Raw genomic sequence first — 19,086 nt, forward strand, 5'->3', positions numbered from 1 at the left:
GAAGCCCCCGCCCCACCAGGCCTGGCAGGAAGCCCCCGTCCCCCCAGGCCTGGCAGGAAGCCCCCGCCCCACCAGGCCTGGCAGGAAGCCCCCGCCCCACCAGGCCTGGCAGGAAGCCCCCGCCCCACCAGGCCTGGCAGGAAGCCCCCGCCCCACCAGGCCTGGCAGGAAGCCCCCGCCCCACCAGGCCTGGCAGGAAGCCCCCGCCCCACCAGGCCTGGCAGGAAGCCCCCGCCCCACCAGGCCTGGCAGGAAGCCCCCGCCCCACCAGGCCTGGCAGGAAGCCCCCGCCCCACCAGGCCTGGCAGGAAGCCCCCGCCCCACCAGGCCTGGCAGGAAGCCCCCGCCCCACCAGGCCTGGCAGGAAGCCCCCGCCCCACCAGGCCTGGCAGGAAGCCCCCGCCCCACCAGGCCTGGCAGGAAGCCCCCGCCCCACCAGGCCTGGCAGGAAGCCCCCGCCCCACCAGGCCTGGCAGGAAGTTTGTTCACTGCTGCCACAAAAAAGGACAATATTAAAACTAATTTACGGGATGTGGGTGTCGCTGGGACTGTGGGAGGAAACCGGAGCGCCCGGAGGAAACCCACGCAGGCACAGGGAGAACGGGCAGACTCCGCACAGACAGTGACAGCAGGAGTCAAACCTGGGACCCTGGTGCTGTGAAGCAATTGTGCTAACCACTGTGAAACCATGTTGCCATTTACCCAACCACAGCATTAACCTGTCGAAGTCATTTTGAAGTTTAACATGACCATCCCCATATTATGGTACGGTATCCACGGTAGCACAGTGGTTAGCACTGTTGCTTCACAGCTCCAGGGTCCCGGGTACAATTCCTGGCTTGGGTCACTGTCTGTGTGGAGTCTGCACGTTCTCCCCGTGTCTGCGTGGGTTTCCTCCGGGTGCTCCGGTTTCCTCCCACAAGTCCCGAAAGACATGCTGTTAGGTGAATTGGACATTCTGAATTCTCCCTCTGTGTACCCGAACAGGCGCCGGAGTGTGGCGACTAGGGGCTTTTCACAGTAACTTCATTGCGCTGTTAATGTAAGCCTACAGACAGCTATTATTTGCAATGCTCCAAAGTTTGCCATGTGTACATTTTGAAATTGTCCTGTACACAAAGGTACAGGACATTAATGGTTATCAGGTAAAGCAGGGACCCTAACAGTGGTCCCTGGGGAACCTCACTTTACACCTTTCTCCAGTTGGTAAGAAACCTACCAGATTATTGGCGACCACAAGCACCAGCTCAATGTATCTCATGTCTTTCAGTACATCCCTTTTCACCTGGGAACAGAGAAAATCACAGTCAATATGAGGTGAAAGGAAGCTGCTGGAATCAATCATAAAGGAGGAGATAACTAACCATTTGGAAAGGGAAAGCTCAATCCACCATTGTCAGCAAGGTTTTATGAAGGGTACGTCACGCTTGAGAAACCTGCTTGGGTTCTTTGAGGATGTAACCAGCAAGGTGGATAATGGGGAACCTGTGGATGTGGTATATCTAGACTTCCAGAAGGCATTTGACAAGGTGCCGCATAAAAGACTAATCCAGAAGGTGAGATCACAGAGGTTTGGGGGTGAAGTACTAGATTGGATTGAGGATTGGCTGACTGACAGAAAGCAAATCTAACTGAGGTTCATTAAAACACGTTAAACACGAGATTATGTGAACATGTGAATCGTATGTCATGTTATTTCGCACTGTGGGTCGGCCTGCACCCCCCATACCTCATAATAATAATAATAATCTTTATTAGTGTCACAAGTAGGCTTACATTAACGCTGCAATGAAGTTACTGTGAAAAGCCCCGAGTCTCCACACTTCGGCACCTGTTCGGGTACACAGAGGGAGAATTCAGAATGTCCAATTCACCCAACAGCACGTCTTTCGGGACTTGAAGGTGGAAACCGGAGCACCCGGAGGAAACCCATGCAGACACGGGGGGAACGTGCAGACTCTGCGCACAGTGACCCAAGTCGGGAATTAAACCCGGGTCCCTGGCGTGTGAAGCAACAGTGCTAACCAGTGTGCTACCGTGCCGTCCATTTTGCCCTCTGCCCTCCCCGGCTCCAAACCCTGGGCACGGAAGTCCTTGATCTGCCCCTCCAAGGTAATGGTTGTGAGCGTGCTGTTAGCAGACAGGCAGGAGTCAGACGAGGGCATCGATCCAGGAGCTCCAGAGGTCAGTTCCCAGTGGGTCATCATCATCCTCCTGCCTAATATATTGACCCACGGACAGTGCCAACGCAGGCCTGTCTCCCTGGAGTGATGTAACACAAACCTTGGGAGAGTGGAACAAGGCGACAGAAGGTGGGGACAGGGAGGAGGGAGGGGCAGACCAGGAGGGGGAGGTGGAGGATTGCATTGTGGGGAGGGGTTGGAAATGGAGGGTGGGATGAGAAGAGGGGGTAAGATGACAGACAAAGCCATGCCCTATGCGAATCGGGCAAGCATGTGGGCGACCTTGATCCTCTGGAACCCTCGCTGTTGCTGCATGACCTCCCTTCATACAGCTGCTGCTTTCCAGCCCCTTCCTGGTCCGCCTGCTCCTCGTCCTCCTCCTCTGGCGAGACCACATGTCCATCCTGCCTTCCAGCCCCTTCCTGGTCCGCCTGCTCCTCGTCCTCCTCCTCTGGCGAGACCACATGTCCATCCTGCCTTCCAGCCCCTTCCTGGTCCGCCTGCTCCTCGTCCTCCTCCTCTGGCGAGACCACATGTCCATCCTGCCTTCCAGCCCCTTCCTGGTCCGCCTGCTCCTCGTCCTCCTCCTCTGGCGAGACCACATGTCCATCCTGCCTTCCAGCCCCTTCCTGGTCCGCCTGCTCCTCGTCCTCCTCCTCTGGCGAGACCACATGTCCATCCTCCGCCACTCCAGCCCCTTCCTGGTCCGCCTGCTCCTCGTCCTCCTCCTCTGGCGAGACCACATGTCCATCCTCCGCCACTCCAGCCCCTTCCTGGTCCGCCTGCTCCTCGTCCTCCTCCTCTGGCGAGACCACATGTCCATCCTCCGCCACTCCAGCCCCTTCCTGGTCCGCCTGCTCCTCGTCCTCCTCCTCTGGCGAGACCACATGTCCATCCTGCCTTCCAGCCCCTTCCTGGTCCGCCTGCTCCTCGTCCTCCTCCTCTGGCGAGACCACATGTCCATCCTGCCTTCCAGCCCCTTCCTGGTCCGCCTGCTCCTCGTCCTCCTCCTCTGGCGAGACCACATGTCCATCCTCCGCCACTCCAGCCCCTTCCTGGTCCGCCTGCTCCTCGTCCTCCTCCTCTGGCGAGACCACATGTCCATCCTCCGCCACTCCAGCCCCTTCCTGGTCCGCCTGCTCCTCGTCCTCCTCCTCTGGCGAGACCACATGTCCATCCTCCGCCACTCCAGCATGTCACCCCGTTGTTGAGCCTGGTTACGAAGTGCACAGCAGACCACCACAGAGCGGGTGAACCTGCAGAGGGTGCATTGCAGTGCACCCCCAGAGCGGTCGAGGCATTGGGAACGCCTTTTAAACAGTCTGGTGCACCTTTCGATGCAAGCATGGTGGCCATATGGGCCTCGGTTTATTGGGTCCTGCAGGGGTCACCGGCCTCCACACTGGGGTCATAAGCCACGACCTAAGTGGGCGCCCCTTTTCTCAAAGAGCCAAGCGGTCATCCTGAACTCCGAGGGTCACCGGGTGTCCCAGGATGTCTGCACGGTCTGGAGATGAAGGGCAGCACGGTGGCGCAGTGGTTAGCACTGCTGCCTACGGTGCTGAGGACCCGGGTTCAAATCCCGGCTTTGGGCCACTGTCCGTGTGGAGTTTGCACATTCTCCCTGTGTCTGCGTGGGTCTCGCCCCCACAGCCCAAAGATGGACACAGTGGGACCAATCAGGTGGATTGGCCGCGCTAAATTGCCCCTTAATTGGAAAAAAAGTAATTGGGTACTCTAAATTTATAAAAACAGATCTATAAATGGTGGTCGCACACAAGTTGAATGTTCAGGGACTGGATCTCCTTCCTGTTAATGAAGGGCACGTTTGAACTACCCTGTGTGCGCAAGGCGGTATACGTGCCACCCAGTACCCTGCACTGGGACAGCCCAGCGATGGCACAGAATCCTGCTGTCCAGGCATTTTGATGGGTCTGGTCCAGGTCAAAGTTTATATAGTCAGCTGCCCAGGCCAACAGGGCACACCTGATTTCACGGGTGCACTTTTAGGATGTTGGCTGGGATGCTGCACAAGTCCCGCTTGAGACTGGGAATGAATCGGAGGTGTGAAAGATCAGGGCTGCAGTGATCTTGATGCTGCCGGGAGTGGGTGTCCCCTCCGCCTCGGTGAGATGGAGCCTCCTGCGGCATGTGCTGGCGGTTATCTTCCGGACTCTGACTCAGCGACGGCAAAGGAATGACAACCTAGTCCTGACTCAGGTTCGCCCCAGGGCACCCCCCCCCCCGCCCCCCCACTCCGGTGTACCCGGGCTGACTGCCCATCATGACATATCGCTGGTGAGCCAGTTAGATCACGGGATGGCGTTGGGTGCGGGGCGCTTCCCGTTGATGGGCGGAAAACGATCGACGCCTGGCAGGGTTTACAATTTTGGGCTCTCCCGTGATCGACATAAGAAGATCGGAATTAGAATCAGCAGTCAGCGATTCAGCCCCTCGTTCCTCCGCCGCCATTCACTCAGATCATGCCTGATCTCTCCCAGGTCTCCAATCCACCTCCCCACCTCCATCTCAAAATGAAAAATGAAAATCGCTTATTGTCACAAGTAGGCTTCAAATGAAGTTACTGTGAAAAGCCCCTAGTCGCCACATTCCGGCGCCTGTTCGGGGAGGCCGGTACGGGAATTGAACCGTGCTGCTGGCCTGCCTTGGTCTGCTTTCAAAGCCAGCGATTTAGCCCAGTGTGCTAAACCAGCCCCGAACCAGCCCATCTCAACAAGGAGACAGTGCAACGTCCGTGCCAAGGCATTACGGACCGCACCATGTGGAGGAATCATAGAATCATCGAATTTACAGTGCAGAAGGAGGCCATTTGGCCCATCAAGTCTGCACCGGCTCTTGGAAAGAGCACCCGACCCAAGCCCACACCCCCACCCTATCCCCGGAACCCAGTAACCCCACCTAACCTTTTTGGACACTGAGGGCAATTTATCATGGCCAATCCACCTAACCTGCACATCTTTGGACTGTGGGAGGAAACCGGAGCACCCGGAGGAAACCCACGCACACACGGGGAGGATGTGCAGACTCCGCACAGACAGTGACCCAGCCGGGAATCGAACCCGGGTCCTGGAGCAGTGAAGCAACAGTGCTAACCACTGTGCTACTGTGTTGCCCAGAGGAGTAGGATTCCCGCTCCTAGTGGCCGTAATGGTCACCGCAGCTCTGATCGTTCATGCAATGGGTTTACTCCAGAGCTCGAATAGGGACTTGTGCACCATTTCCCAAGCTACCTCCCACAACTGCATGTTTGAAATCACAATGCCCTGTATGCCCGGGCAGCTGACTACAAAACTTTGAGCTGGACCAAGCCTGTCAAGATGCCTGGTCAGCAGGATTCTCTGCCATCGCCAGGATGCCCCAGATCCAGCAGGTAAGAGATGGCATGCATGTCACCTTGCACGCATGAGGGCTTCATTAACAGGAGGCAGTTACCCTCCCTGAATTCCAAACTTGTGTACGACTACCACCTCCGGATCATGCAAGTGTGTGCACGTTTCCCAGGGAGCATGCATGACAGCTACATTCTGGGTCACTCGGAGATCCTCGGCATCTTCAAGGAACCACCATGGCGTGATGGGTTGGGTCTTGGGGGATACGTTGTACCCACTGATGTCCTGGTTGTTGGCACCTGTGCATTGCTGCTGAAAATGTGGTTTCGTGCCTGGACTGCTGTGGTGATGCACTGCACTATACCCCCAAATGATCGCCCACTTTATGGTGGTCTGCTGTACCGTCCACACCCTGGCACAGAAATGGGGCGATGTGCTGGAGGAGGAGGAGGAGGAGGAGATTCATGTGACCTCACCTGATGAGGCTGAGGATGAGGATGAGGTGCACCAGGAGGGGCTGGTCGGCGAGCCCAAGGTGGACCTGTGGGTGCAGGCGGAGGATGAAGGACAGGTGGCGGGAAGGGTCTGGGATGCCCGGAGGGCCTGGGAGACCACTTATCCTAAGACCGTCAGCCCACCCCTCCTCCATGTCATGGATGCACATAAGGTGGCAGGGTGGCACAATGGTTAGCACTGCTGCCTCACAGCACCAGGGACCCAGGTTCAATTCCGACATTCGGTCACTGTCTGTGTGGAGTTTGTACGTTCTCCCTGTGTCTGCGTGGGTTTGCTCCGGACGCTCCTGTTTCCTCCCACAGTCCAAGGCAGGTTACGTGGCTTGGCCATGATAAATTGCCCCGAAAGATTAGGTGGGTTTGTGAGATTATGGGGATAGGGCGGGGAGTGGGCTTAGTTAGGGATTTGTACGTTAGGTTCTGGACCTATGGGGATAGGGTGGGGTGCACTGGGGAGTAGACATGGATAGAGTGCTCATTTGTAGGGAGTCGATGGGCCGAATGGCCTCCTTCTGCATTGTAGGATTCGATGATTCTCTCCCCAAACCCCATCTCACCCCTCCCCCCCAACTCCTGCCCCCACCCACTCTCCCCCATTGACCACCCCATCCCAGTCCCCTCATACCCACCCATTTCCCTCCTCCTCCAGCCCTCCCACCCAGCATTCCCAGTCCCTCCCTCATCCCCACTCCCCACTCACTACGTTCTCCCACCCTCCCAGGGACCGGGTATGCCTACGGCTGACTCCTGTCTTTCCGCTGACAGAGTGCTCACACCTATTACATATTACAGAAGAACTAGGAGCAGGAGTAGGCCATCTGGCCCCTCGAGCCTGCTCTGTCATTCAATGAGATCATGGCTGATCTTTTGTGGACTCAGCTCCACTTTCCGGCCAGAACACCATAACCCTTAATCCCTTTATTCTTCAAAAAACTATCGATCTTTATCTTAAAAACATTTAATGAAGGAGCCTCAACTGCTTCACTGGGCAAGGAATTCCAGAGATTCACAACTCTTTGGGTGAAGAAGTTCCTCCTACACTCAGTCCTAAATCTACTTCCCCTTATTTTGAGGCTATGCCCCCTAGTTCTGCTTTCACCCGCCAGTGGAAACAACCTGCCCGCATCTATCCTATCTATTCCCTTCATAATCTTATATGTTTCTATAAGATCCCCCCCCGCATCCTTCTAAATTCCAACGAGTACAGTCCCAGTCTGCTCAACCTCTCCTCGTAATCCAACCCCTTCAGCTCTGGGATTAACCTAGTGAATCTCCTCTGCACACACTCCAGTGCCAGTACGTCCGTTCTCAAGTAAGGAGATCAAAACTGAACACAATACTCCAGGTGTGGCCTCACTAACACCTTATACAATTGCAGCAGAACCTCCCTAGCCTTAAACTCCATCCCTCCAGCAATGAAGGACAAAAATCCATTTGCCTTCTTACATAGAACATAGAACATTACAGCGCAGTACAGGCCCTTCGGCCCTCGATGTTGCGCCGACCTGTGAAACCACTCTAAAGCCCATTTACACTATTCCCTTATCGTCCATATGTCTATCCAATGACCATTTGAATACCCTTGGTGTTGGCGAGTCCACTACTGTTGCAGGCAGGGCATTCCACACCCTTACTACTCTCTGAGTAAAGACCCTACCTCTGACATCTGTCTTATATCTATCTCCCCTCAATTTAAAGCTATGCCCCCTCGTACTAGACATCACCATCCGAGGAAAAAGGCTCTCACTGTCCACCCTATCCAATCCTCTGATCATCTTGTATGCCTCAATTAAGTCACCTCTTAACCTTCTTCTCTCTAACAAAACCAACCTCAAGTCCCTCAGCCTTTCTTCATAAGATCTTCTCTCCATACCAGGCAACATTCTGGCACCATGCCCATGGCAACCAGGCACCATGGAGGCATCCTTGAACAGCAAAGTATAACTGAAAATTCTGGATGGCCGAGGAGGAAAGGACTTCACCCATTAGAAGGGAAGGCTCTCCAGGAGAATAGGTGGGCTGTGGGAGCTGCCTTTCCTGCCCACCGCATCCCATTGAGCCTCTAACTTTGATGGCGTCCTGGTCAGCCACAAAGAGACTGTTGACGTGAAGTCACATGCTGGTGACTCCGCTCAATGGCTCCTAATGGAGTCCTTAATTATGAAAATGAGCTCCCCACCTCGGTTCAGAAATCAGCCAACCACACCCAGGACCGCCTCCGTTCCATCTTCCCGGGTGAAGGGAATGAACTAGGGAGCAGTCCCAGCCAGCAAATGGAATGTTGTCATTCATCTCAAGAGGCTTGGAATGTAAAAGCAGGGATGTACTTCTGAAGCTTTATAAAGCATTAGTTAGGCCCCATTTAGAATACTGTGAGCAATTTTGGGCCCCACACCTCAGGAAGGACATACTGGCACTGGAGTGGGTCCAGCGGAGATTCACACGGATGATCCCAGGAATGGTAGGCCTAACATACGATGAACGTCTGAGGATCCTGGGATTATATTCATTGGAGTTTAGGAGGTTGAGGGGGGATCTAATAGAAACTTACAAGATAATGAATGGCTTAGATAGGGTGGATGTAGGGAAGTTGTTTCCATTAGCAGGGGAGACTAGGACCTGGGGGCACAGCCTTAGAATAAAAGGGAGCCACTTTAGGACAGAGATGAGGAGAAATTTCTTCAGCCAGAGAGTGGTGGGTCTGTGGAATTCATTGCCACAGAGGGCGGTGGAGGCCGGGACGTTGAGTGTCTTTAAGACAGAAGTTGATAAATTCTTGATTTCTTGAGGAATTAAGGGCTATGGAGAGAGAGCGGGTAAATGGAGTTGAAATCAGCCATGATTGAATGGTGGAGTGGATCCGATGGGCCAAATGGCCTTACTTCCGCTCTTATGGTCTTACAAGCCTCCGTATTTTACGAGCCACCTTCTATCACTATTCCCACCATCTGGCGAGGTTGCTAAAATTCAGGTCATTGGGTTCAACAATTTCATAAGAAAACATCTAGCTTGTTTTTGGACAGCAACGGTTGGTGATTATTCTGCTATCCCCATTTACAGCTTTCTCCCATGTTGTTTCTTTGCTGAACCATCACCACCTTTTTGTTCTTGCATCATCATTTGATTTCTCTTGCCTTTGACGTGATCACATAACTTCGCCTCTGCTCCGCCTTGCTGAAATCCCATCATATTACTAACCTTCCCTGTCCTGATGAAAGGCCACTAACTAACATTAAATGCTTCTCTCTCTTTCTCTACAGATACTGCCCAACCCAAACCTTTTCAAAGTTTTGTTTCAGATTTCTAGCATTTCACTTTTCATCTGCTTATATGCTGCCAGTCTTCAATAACCTTGCTGTTATTTACTGCAATTTGGTGCTCAACGTTTGGAAGTACAAACCAATCTGATCAGTTTTCACTGGTCAAATTGCAGCACGGTCTTCCTCTGGCGAAAACACCGAATTGTTTCCATGTTGTGTCAATGGATCGGAGGCTTTCAAAGGAAGTGATCCAATAGCGAGAGAGACCTGGACACATAGGCAACTATGTCAATGACTATGACTCTGATCTAATTTTGCATGCGCCGCATGTTCTCCCCACTTTGCAGCAGAGTTTGAAAAGTTCAATTTGGATAAATGTGAGTTGATGCATTTTGGTCGATCAAATCAGGGCAGGACCTACTCAGTTAATGGTCAGGAGTTGGGGAGAGTTACAGAACAAAGAGATCTAGGGGTACAGGTTCATAGCTCCTTGAAGGTGGAGTCGCAGGTGGACAGGGTGGTGAAGAAGGCATTCAGCATGCTAGGTTTCATTGGACAAAATGTTGAACATAGGAGTTGGGACGTCTTGTTGAAGTTTTGCAAGACATTGGTAAGGCCACACATGGAATACTGTGTTCAGTTCTGGTCACCCTGTTATAGGAAGGATATTATTAAACTAGAAAGAGTGCAGAAAAGATTTACTAGGATGTTGCCGGGACTTGATGGTCTGAGTTATAAGGAGAGGCTGGATAGACTGGGACTTTTTTCCCTGGAACGTAGGAGGCTTAGGGGTGATCTTATAGAGGTCTATAAAATAATGAGGGGCATAGATAAGGTAGATGGTCAACATCTTTTCCCAAAGGTCGATGAGTCGAGAACTAGAGGGCAGAGGTTTAAGGTGAGAGGGGAGACATGCAAAAGGGACCAGAGGGGAAATTTCTTCACACAGAGGGTGGTGAGCATCTGGAACGGGCTGCCAGAGGCAGTGGTAGAGGCGGGTACAATTCTTTCCATTAAAAAGCAGTTACATGGGCAGGGTGGGTATAGAGGGATATGGGCCAAATGTGGACAAGTGGGACTAGCTTAGTGATAGAAACTGGGCGGCATGGACAGGCTGGGCCGAAGGGCCTGTTTCCATGCTGTAAACATCTATGACTCTCTGAGAATACAAAACGGAGATAGAGAACTTAGTGGAGTGGTTTAACGACAACAATCTCTCCCTCAATGCCAGCAAAACTAAGGAGCTGGTCATTGACTTCAGGAAGCAAAGTACTGTACACACCCCTGTCAGCATCAACGGGGCCGAGGTGGAGATGGTTCGCAGTTTCAAATTCCTCGGGGTGCACATCTCCAAAAGTCTGTCCTGGTCCACCCACGTCGACGCTACCACCAAGAAAGCTCAACAGCGCCTATACTTCCTCAGGAAACTAAAGAAATTCCACATGTCCATATTAACTCTTACCAACTTTTACAGATGCACCATAGAAAGCATCCTATCGGGCTGCATCACAGCCTGGTATGGCAACTGCTCGGCCCAGGACCGCAAGAAACTTCAGAGAGTCGTGAACACCGCCCAGTCCATCACACGAACCTGCCTCCCATCCATTGACTCCATCTACACCTCCCGCTGCCTGGGGAAAGCGGGCAGTATAATCAAAGATCCCTCCCACCCGGCTTACTCACTCTTCCAACTTCTTCCATCGGGCAGGAGATACAGAAGTCTGAGAACACGCACGAACAGACTCAAAAACAGCTTCTTCCCCACTGTCACCAGACTCCTAAATGACCCTCTTATGGACTGATCTGATCAATTCGCAGATATTCTCTACTGTGTAGAACCATAGTCCTGGACGCTCCATCCGATGTCTGTGCCGATGTATTTACGTTGTGTATTTTATGTTTGCCCTATTATGTATTTTCTTTTCATGCCTATCCAACCTCGATTGATAGATTTTTCCAATAATTGAGGGTCTGGAATGAGAGGCAAGATTAAATTGAAGAGATTTAGATCTTCTTCATCCAGGGCAAAGTAAGGCACTGGGAATCGCTTTCAGAGTTAGCCATTGAGGTTCCCGCCACAGTGGGTATGCTGCCCCATTCAAACCCTCATTGACGGGACAGGGAGATACTGGCAGTGGGAGGGGTTGGAAGATCCCCCTCTTGGTATAAACTGGAGATGGGGTTGAGGGAAGAGGAATTGGGACCATGGTGGATAAAAGTGTTTTGCACCGGTGGACGGAAAACCCCAACACCAATTGATCAGACTGAATGTTGGGTTATAATTTCTACAAATAAAACATTTGCTGTTCTTAGTTAGTTAGCTGCTGTGCTCTTTACCCACCCTCTGTGAACGCTGAAGGTGATCAGTCAGGGTTAACTCAGGTAAGGTGTTTTTGACTCCACAGTCTCTCGGTGCTTGGGGAAGATCTTCAGGTCTGTATAGCAAATGGCGGCCATGTTTATCCCTTGCGAGATGTTCAATGATGTAACTTCTATTGCTGAAAACAATCAGAGCACTGCAGGAGAAAGAGGAAAAAGACAAAAGACAAAAGCATTTCAATAACACTCAATTTGCTGAATAAGAAGTAAGTCTCTAGGTACAGATTATTATTTAATGACTATAAATTGAGAGAGGGGAATATGCAACGTGACCTGGGTGTCCTTGTGCATCATTCGCTGAGGTAAGCGCACAGGTACAGCAGGCGGTAAAGAGGCAAATTATATGCTGGCCTTCATTGCGAGAGGTTTCGAGTACAGAAGCAGGGATGTGTTGCTGCAATTGTACAGGGTCTTGGTGAGGCCACACCTTGAGTATTGTGGGCAGTTTTGGTCTCCTTCTCGGAGGAAGGATGTTCTTGCTCTCGAGGGAGCGCAGCGAAGGTTTACCAGACTGATTCCTGGGATGGCGGGACTGTCGTACGAGGAGTGATTGAGTTGGTTAGGACTGTTCTCGCTGGAGTTCAGAAGAATGAGGGGGGGGGATCTGATAGAAAACCTATAAAATTTGAACAGGGCGAGACAGGCTGGATGCAGGAGGGATGTTCCCGATGGTGGGTGTGTCCAGAAACAGGGGTCACAGTCTGAGGGTACGGGGGAGGCCATTTAGGGCAGAGATCAGAAGAAATCTCTTTACCCAGATCGTGGTCAGCCTGTGTAAGGTACGTTTGAATCCTCATCTGTTTTGAAACAAAAGAGGAAATGCTGGAAAATCATGTCAGTTTTGTGTTCCTTGTTTAATCCCTGTTCCTGTAACCTCCAGTTCTTGTTTTAACCTGCAGACAATGGTATATTTGGTCAAACTGAAAAAACACATGGTCTAATGTTCTGGCCAAGGTGTTCCTTTGATGCTCTGTGGCACAGCCCATGATGTCATTTTGATGGAATTGGCAAGCAGACAATGAAGGTGTCAGAAAGTCTGGGACACCTCCTGCTCTTGCATTTGATTGGTTCAGCATTTTCAGAAAATTCTTGAACAGCAGGCAGTATCCATTTTGTCTCGGTTCTGTGAAATCATAACGAACAGCATGCAGCAGGACTAGTGTCCCTCAATCAGCTCCCAGTCTAGTGTCCCTCAATCAGCTCCCAGTCTAGTGTCCCTCAATCAGCTCCCAGTCTCGTGTCCCTCAATCAGCTCCTAGACTAGTGTCCCTCAATCAGCTCCCAGTCTAGTGTCCCTCAATCAGCTCCCAGTCTAGTGTCCCTCAATCAGCACCCAGTCTCGTGTCCCTCAATCAGCTCCCAGTCTCGGCTCCCTCAATCAGCTCCCAGTCTCGTGTCCCTCAACCAGCTCCCAGTCTAGTGTCCCTCAATCAGCTCCCAGTCTAGTGTCCCTCAATCAGCTCCCAGTCTAGTGTCCCTCAATCAGCTCCCAGTCTAGTGTCCCTCAATCAGCTCCCAGTCTCGGCTCCCTCAATCAGCTCCCAGTCTCGTGTCCCTCAATCAGCTCCCAGTCTAGTGTCCCTCAATCAGCTCCCAGTCTAGTGTCCCTCAATCAGCTCCCAGTCTAGTGTCCCTCAATCAGCTCCCAGTCTAGTGTCCCTCAATCAGCTCCCAGTCTCGTGTCCCTCAATCAGCTCCCAGTCTAGTGTCCCTCAATCAGCTCCCAGTCTCGTGTCCCTCAATCAGCTCCCAGTCTAGTGTCCCTCAATCAGCTCCCAGACTAGTGTCCCTCAATCAGCTCCCAGTCTCGTGTCCCTCAATCAGCTCCCAGTCTAGTGTCCCTCAATCAGCTCCCAGACTAGTGTCCCTCAATCAGCTCCCAGTCTAGTGTCCCTCAATCAGCTCCCAGTCTCGTGTCCCTCAATCAGCTCCCAGTCTCGGCTCCCTCAATCAGCTCCCAGTCTCGTGTCCCTCAATCAGCTCCCAGTCTAGTGTCCCTCAATCAGCTCCCAGTCTAGTGTCCCTCAATCAGCTCCCAGTCTAGTGTCCCTCAATCAGCTCCCAGTCTCGTGTCCCTCAATCAGCTCCCAGTCTCGTGTCCCTCAATCAGCTCCCAGTCTCGTGTCCCTCAATCAGCTCCCAGTCTAGTGTCCCTCAATCAGCTCCCTGTCTCGTGTCCCTCAATCAGCTCCCAGTCTCGGCTCCCTCAATCAGCTCCCAGTCTCGTGTCCCTCAATCAGCTCCCAGTCTAGTGTCCCTCAATCAGCTCCCAGTCTCGGCTCCCTCAATCAGCTCCCAGTCTCGTGTCCCTCAATCAGCTCCCAGTCTAGTGTCCCTCAATCAGCTCCCAGTCTAGTGTCCCTCAATCAGCTCCCAGTCTCGTGTCCCTCAATCAGCTCCCAGTCTCGTGTCCCTCAATCAGCTCCCAGTCTCGTGTCCCTCAATCAGCTCCCAGTCTCGGCTCCCTCAATCAGCTCCCAGTCTCGTGTCCCTCAATCAGCTCCCAGTCTAGTGTCCCTCAATCAGCTCCCAGTCTAGTGTCCCTCAATCAGCTCCCAGTCTAGTGTCCCTCAATCAGCTCCCAGTCTCGTGTCCCTCAATCAGCTCCCAGTCTCGTGTCCCTCAATCAGCTCCCAGTCTCGTGTCCCTCAATCAGCTCCCAGTCTCGTGTCCCTCAATCAGCTCCCAGTCTCGTGTCCCTCAATCAGCTCCCAGTCTCGTGTCCCTCAATCAGCTCCCAGTCTAGTGTCCCTCAATCAGCTCCCAGTCTAGTGTCCCTCAATCAGCTCCCAGTCTAGTGTCCCTCAATCAGCTCCCAGTCTAGTGTCCCTCAATCAGCTCCCAGTCTAGTGTCCCTCAATCAGCTCCCAGTCTAGTGTCCATCAATCAGCTCCCAGTCTCGTGTCCCTCAATCAGCTCCCAGTCTCGTGTCCCTCAATCAGCTCCCAGTCTAGTGTCCCTCAATCAGCTCCCAGTCTCGTGTCCCTCAATCAGCTCCCAGTCTAGTGTCCCTCAATCAGCTCCCAGTCTAGTGTCCCTCAATCAGCTCCCAGTCTCGTGTCCCTCAATCAGCTCCCAGTCTAGTGTCCCTCAATCAGCTCCCAGTCTCGTGTCCCTCAATCAGCTCCCAGTCTCGTCTCCCTCAATCAGCTCCCTGTCTAGTGTCCCTCAATCAGCTCCCGGTCTCGTGTCCCTCAATCAGCTCCCAGTCTCGGCTCCCTCAATCAGCTCCCTGTCTAGTGTCCCTCAATCAGCTCCCAGTCTCGTGTCCCTCAATCAGCTCCCAGTCTCGTGTCCCTCAATCAGCTCCCAGTCTCGTGTCCCTCAATCAGCTCCCAGTCTCGTGTCCCTCAATCAGCTCCCAGTCTAGTGTCCCTCAATCAGCTCCCAGTCTCGTGTCCCTCAATCAGCTCCCAGTCTCGTGTCCCTCAATCAGCTCCCAGTCTCGTGTCCCTCAATCAGCTCCCAGTCTCGGCTCCCTCAATCAGCTCCCAGTCTCGTGTCCCTCAATCAGCTCCCAGTCTCGTGTCCCTCAATCAGCTCCCAGTCTAGAGTCCCTCAATCAGCTCCCAGTCTCGGCTCCCTCAATCAGCTCCCAGTCTCGTGTCCCTCAATCAGCTCCCAGTCTCGTGTCCCTCAATCAGCTCCCAGTCTCGTGTCCCTCAATCAGCTCCCGGTCTAGTGTCCCTCAATCAGCTCCCAGTCTCGGCTCCCTCAATCAGCTCCCAGTCTCGTGTCCCTCAATCAGCTCCCAGTCTCGTGTCCCTCAATCAGCTCCCAGTCTCGTGTCCCTCAATCAGCTCCCAGTCTCGTGTCCCTCAATCAGCTCCCAGTCTCGTGTCCCTCAATCAGCTCCCAGTCTCGTGTCCCTCAATCAGCTCCCAGTCTCGTGTCCCTCAATCAGCTCCCAGTCTCGTGTCCCTCAATCAGCTCCCAGTCTAGTGTCCCTCAATCAGCTCCCAGTCTAGTGTCCCTCAATCAGCTCCCAGTCTCGTGTCCCTCAATCAGCTCCCAGTCTAGTGTCCCTCAATCAGCTCCCAGTCTCGTGTCCCTCAATCAGCTCCCAGTCTCGGCTCCCTCAATCAGCTCCCAGTCTCGTGTCCCTCAATCAGCTCCCAGTCTCGTGTCCCTCAATCAGCTCCCAGTCTCGTGTCCCTCAATCAGCTCCCAGTCTCGTGTCCCTCAATCAGCTCCCAGTCTCGTGTCCCTCAATCAGCTCCCAGTCTCGTGTCCCTCAATCAGCTCCCAGTCTCGGCTCCCTCAATCAGCTCCCAGTCTCGTGTCCCTCAATCAGCTCCCAGTCTCGTGTCCCTCAATCAGCTCCCAGTCTAGTGTCCCTCAATCAGCTCCCAGTCTCGTGTCCCTCAAGCAGCTCCCAGTCTCGTGTCCCTCAATCAGCTCCCAGTCTCGGCTCCCTCAATCAGCTCCCAGTCTCGTGTCCCTCAATCAGCTCCCAGTCTCGTGTCCCTCAATCAGCTCCCAGTCTCGTGTCCCTCAATTATCTCCCAGTCTCGTGTCCCTCAATCAGCTCCCAGTCTCGTGTCCCTCAATCAGATCCCAGTCTAGTGTCCCTCAATCAGCTCCCAGTCTCGTGTCCCTCAATCAGCTCCCAGTCTCGTGTCCCTCAATCAGCTCCCAGTCTCGTGTCCCTCAATCAGCTCCCAGTCTCGTGTCCCTCAATCAGCTCCCAGTCTCGTGTCCCTCAATCAGCTCCCAGTCTCGTGTCCCTCAATCAGCTCCCAGTCTCATGTCCCTCAATCAGCTCCCAGTCTCGTGTCCCTCAATCAGCTCCCAGTCTAGTGTCCCTCAATCAGCTCCCAGTCTAGTGTCCCTCAATCAGCTCCCAGTCTCGTGTCCCTCAATCAGCTCCCAGTCTCGGCTCCCTCAATCAGCTCCCAGTCTCGTGTCCCTCAATTATCTCCCAGTCTCGTGTCCCTCAATCAGCTCCCAGTCTCGTGTCCCTCAATCAGATCCCAGTCTCGTGTCCCTCAATCAGCTCCCAGTCTAGTGTCCCTCAATCAGCTCCCAGTCTCGTGTCCCTCAATCAGCTCCCAGTCTCGTCTCCCTCAATCAGCTCCCTGTCTAGTGTCCCTCAATCAGCTCCCAGTCTCGTGTCCCTCAATCAGCTCCCAGTCTCGTCTCCCTCAATCAGCTCCCAGTCTCGGCTCCCTCAATCAGCTCCCTGTCTAGTGTCCCTCAATCAGTTCCCGGTCTCGTGTCCCTCAATCAGCTCCCAGTCTCGTGTCCCTCAATCAGCTCCCAGTCTCGTGTCCCTCAATCAGCTCCCAGTCCAGTGTCCCTCAATCAGCTCCCAGTCTCGTGTCCCTCAATCAGCTCCCAGTCTCGTGTCCCTCAATCAGCTCCCAGTCTCGGCTCCCTCAATCAGCTCCCAGTCTCGTGTCCCTCAATCAGCTCCCAGTCTCGTGTCCCTCAATCAGCTCCCAGTCTCGTGTCCCTCAATCAGCTCCCAGTCTCGTGTCCCTCAATCAGCTCCCAGTCTCGTGTCCCTCAATCAGCTCCCGGTCTAGTGTCCCTCAATCAGCTCCCAGTCTCGGCTCCCTCAATCAGCTCCCAGTCTCGTGTCCCTCAATCAGCTCCCAGTCTCGTGTCCCTCAATCAGCTCCCAGTCTCGTGTCCCTCAATCAGCTCCCAGTCTCGTGTCCCTCAATCAGCTCCCGGTCTAGTGTCCCTCAATCAGCTCCCAGTCTCGTGTCCCTCAATCAGCTCCCGGTCTAGTGTCCCTCAATCAGCTCCCAGTCTCGTGTCCCTCAATCAGCTCCCAGTCTCCTGTCCCTCAATCAGCTCCCAGTCTCGTGTCCCTCAATCAGCTCCCAGTCTCGTGTCCCTCAATCAGATCCCAGTCTAGTGTCCCTCAATCAGCTCCCAGTCTCGTGTCCCTCAATCAGATCCCAGTCTAGTGTCTCTCAATCAGCTCCCAGTCTCGTGTCCCTCAATCAGCTCCCAGTCTCGTGTCCCTCAATCAGCTCCCAGTCCAGTGTCCCTCAATCAGCTCCCAGTCTCGTGTCCCTCAATCAGCTCCCAGTCTCGTGTCCCTCAATCAGCTCCCAGTCTCGGCTCCCTCAATCAGCTCCCAGTCTCGTGTCCCTCAATCAGCTCCCAGTCTCGTGTCCCTCAATCAGCTCCCAGTCTCGTGTCCCTCAATCAGCTCCCAGTCTCGTGTCCCTCAATCAGCTCCCAGTCTCGTGTCCCTCAATCAGCTCCCGGTCTAGTGTCCCTCAATCAGCTCCCAGTCTCGGCTCCCTCAATCAGCTCCCAGTCTCGTGTCCCTCAATCAGCTCCCAGTCTCGTGTCCCTCAATCAGCTCCCAGTCTCGTGTCCCTCAATCAGCTCCCAGTCTCGTGTCCCTCAATCAGCTCCCGGTCTAGTGTCCCTCAATCAGCTCCCAGTCTCGTGTCCCTCAATCAGCTCCCGGTCTAGTGTCCCTCAATCAGCTCCCAGTCTCGTGTCCCTCAATCAGCTCCCAGTCTCCTGTCCCTCAATCAGCTCCCAGTCTCGTGTCCCTCAATCAGCTCCCAGTCTCGTGTCCCTCAATCAGATCCCAGTCTAGTGTCCCTCAATCAGCTCCCAGTCTCGTGTCCCTCAATCAGATCCCAGTCTAGTGTCTCTCAATCAGCTCCCAGTCTCGTGTCCCTCAATCAGCTCCCAGTCTCGTGTCCCTCAATCAGCTCCCAGTCTCGTGTCCCTCAATCAGCTCCCAGTCTCGTGTCCCTCAATCAGCTCCCAGTCTCGTGTCCCTCAATCAGCTCCCAGTCTAGTGTCCCTCAATCAGCTCCCAGTCTAGTGTCCCTCAATCAGCTCCCAGTCTCGTGTCCCTCAAGCAGCTCCCAGTCTCGTGTCCCTCAATCAGCTCCCAGTCTCGTGTCCCTCAATCAGCTCCCAGTCTCGTGTCCCTCAATCAGCTCCCAGTCTCGGCTCCCTCAATCAGCTCCCAGTCTCGTGTCCCTCAATTATCTCCCAGTCTCGTGTCCCTCAATCAGCTCCCAGTCTCGGCTCCCTCAATCAGCTCCCAGTCTCGTGTCCCTCAATCAGCTCCCAGTCTCGTGTCCCTCAATCAGCTCCCAGTCTCGTGTCCCTCAATCAGCTCCCAGTCTCGTGTCCCTCAATCAGCTCCCGGTCTAGTGTCCCTCAATCAGCTCCCAGTCTCGTGTCCCTCAATCAGCTCCCAGTCTAGTGTCCCTCAATCAGCTCCCAGTCTCGTGTCCCTCAATCAGCTCCCAGTCTCCTGTCCCTCAATCAGCTCCCAGTCTCGTGTCCCTCAATCAGCTCCCAGTCTCGTGTCCCTCAATCAGATCCCAGTCTAGTGTCCCTCAATCAGCTCCCAGTCTCGTGTCCCTCAATCAGATCCCAGTCTAGTGTCTCTCAATCAGCTCCCAGTCTC

The 19,086-nt window shown here is 53.7% G+C and overlaps 1 protein-coding gene across 1 annotated transcript in view; it reads right to left on the bottom strand.

The window, feature by feature from the left end:
* LOC140409442 (disintegrin and metalloproteinase domain-containing protein 12-like) overlaps positions 1-19,086 on the bottom strand; it is a 995,079-nt gene that overhangs the window by 595,008 nt on the left and 380,985 nt on the right. Inside the window, exons 4-5 of the mRNA XM_072497875.1 lie at positions 11,650-11,824; positions 1,220-1,285 (exon numbers count right to left, since the gene is read on the bottom strand). Coding sequence (XP_072353976.1) covers positions 1,220-1,285; positions 11,650-11,824 — 241 coding nt within the window. The remainder of the gene's footprint in view (positions 1-1,219; positions 1,286-11,649; positions 11,825-19,086) is intronic.

The sequence above is a fragment of the Scyliorhinus torazame genome, chromosome 3 (assembly GCF_047496885.1).
Source record: "Scyliorhinus torazame isolate Kashiwa2021f chromosome 3, sScyTor2.1, whole genome shotgun sequence".
Lineage (NCBI taxonomy): Eukaryota > Metazoa > Chordata > Chondrichthyes > Carcharhiniformes > Scyliorhinidae > Scyliorhinus > Scyliorhinus torazame.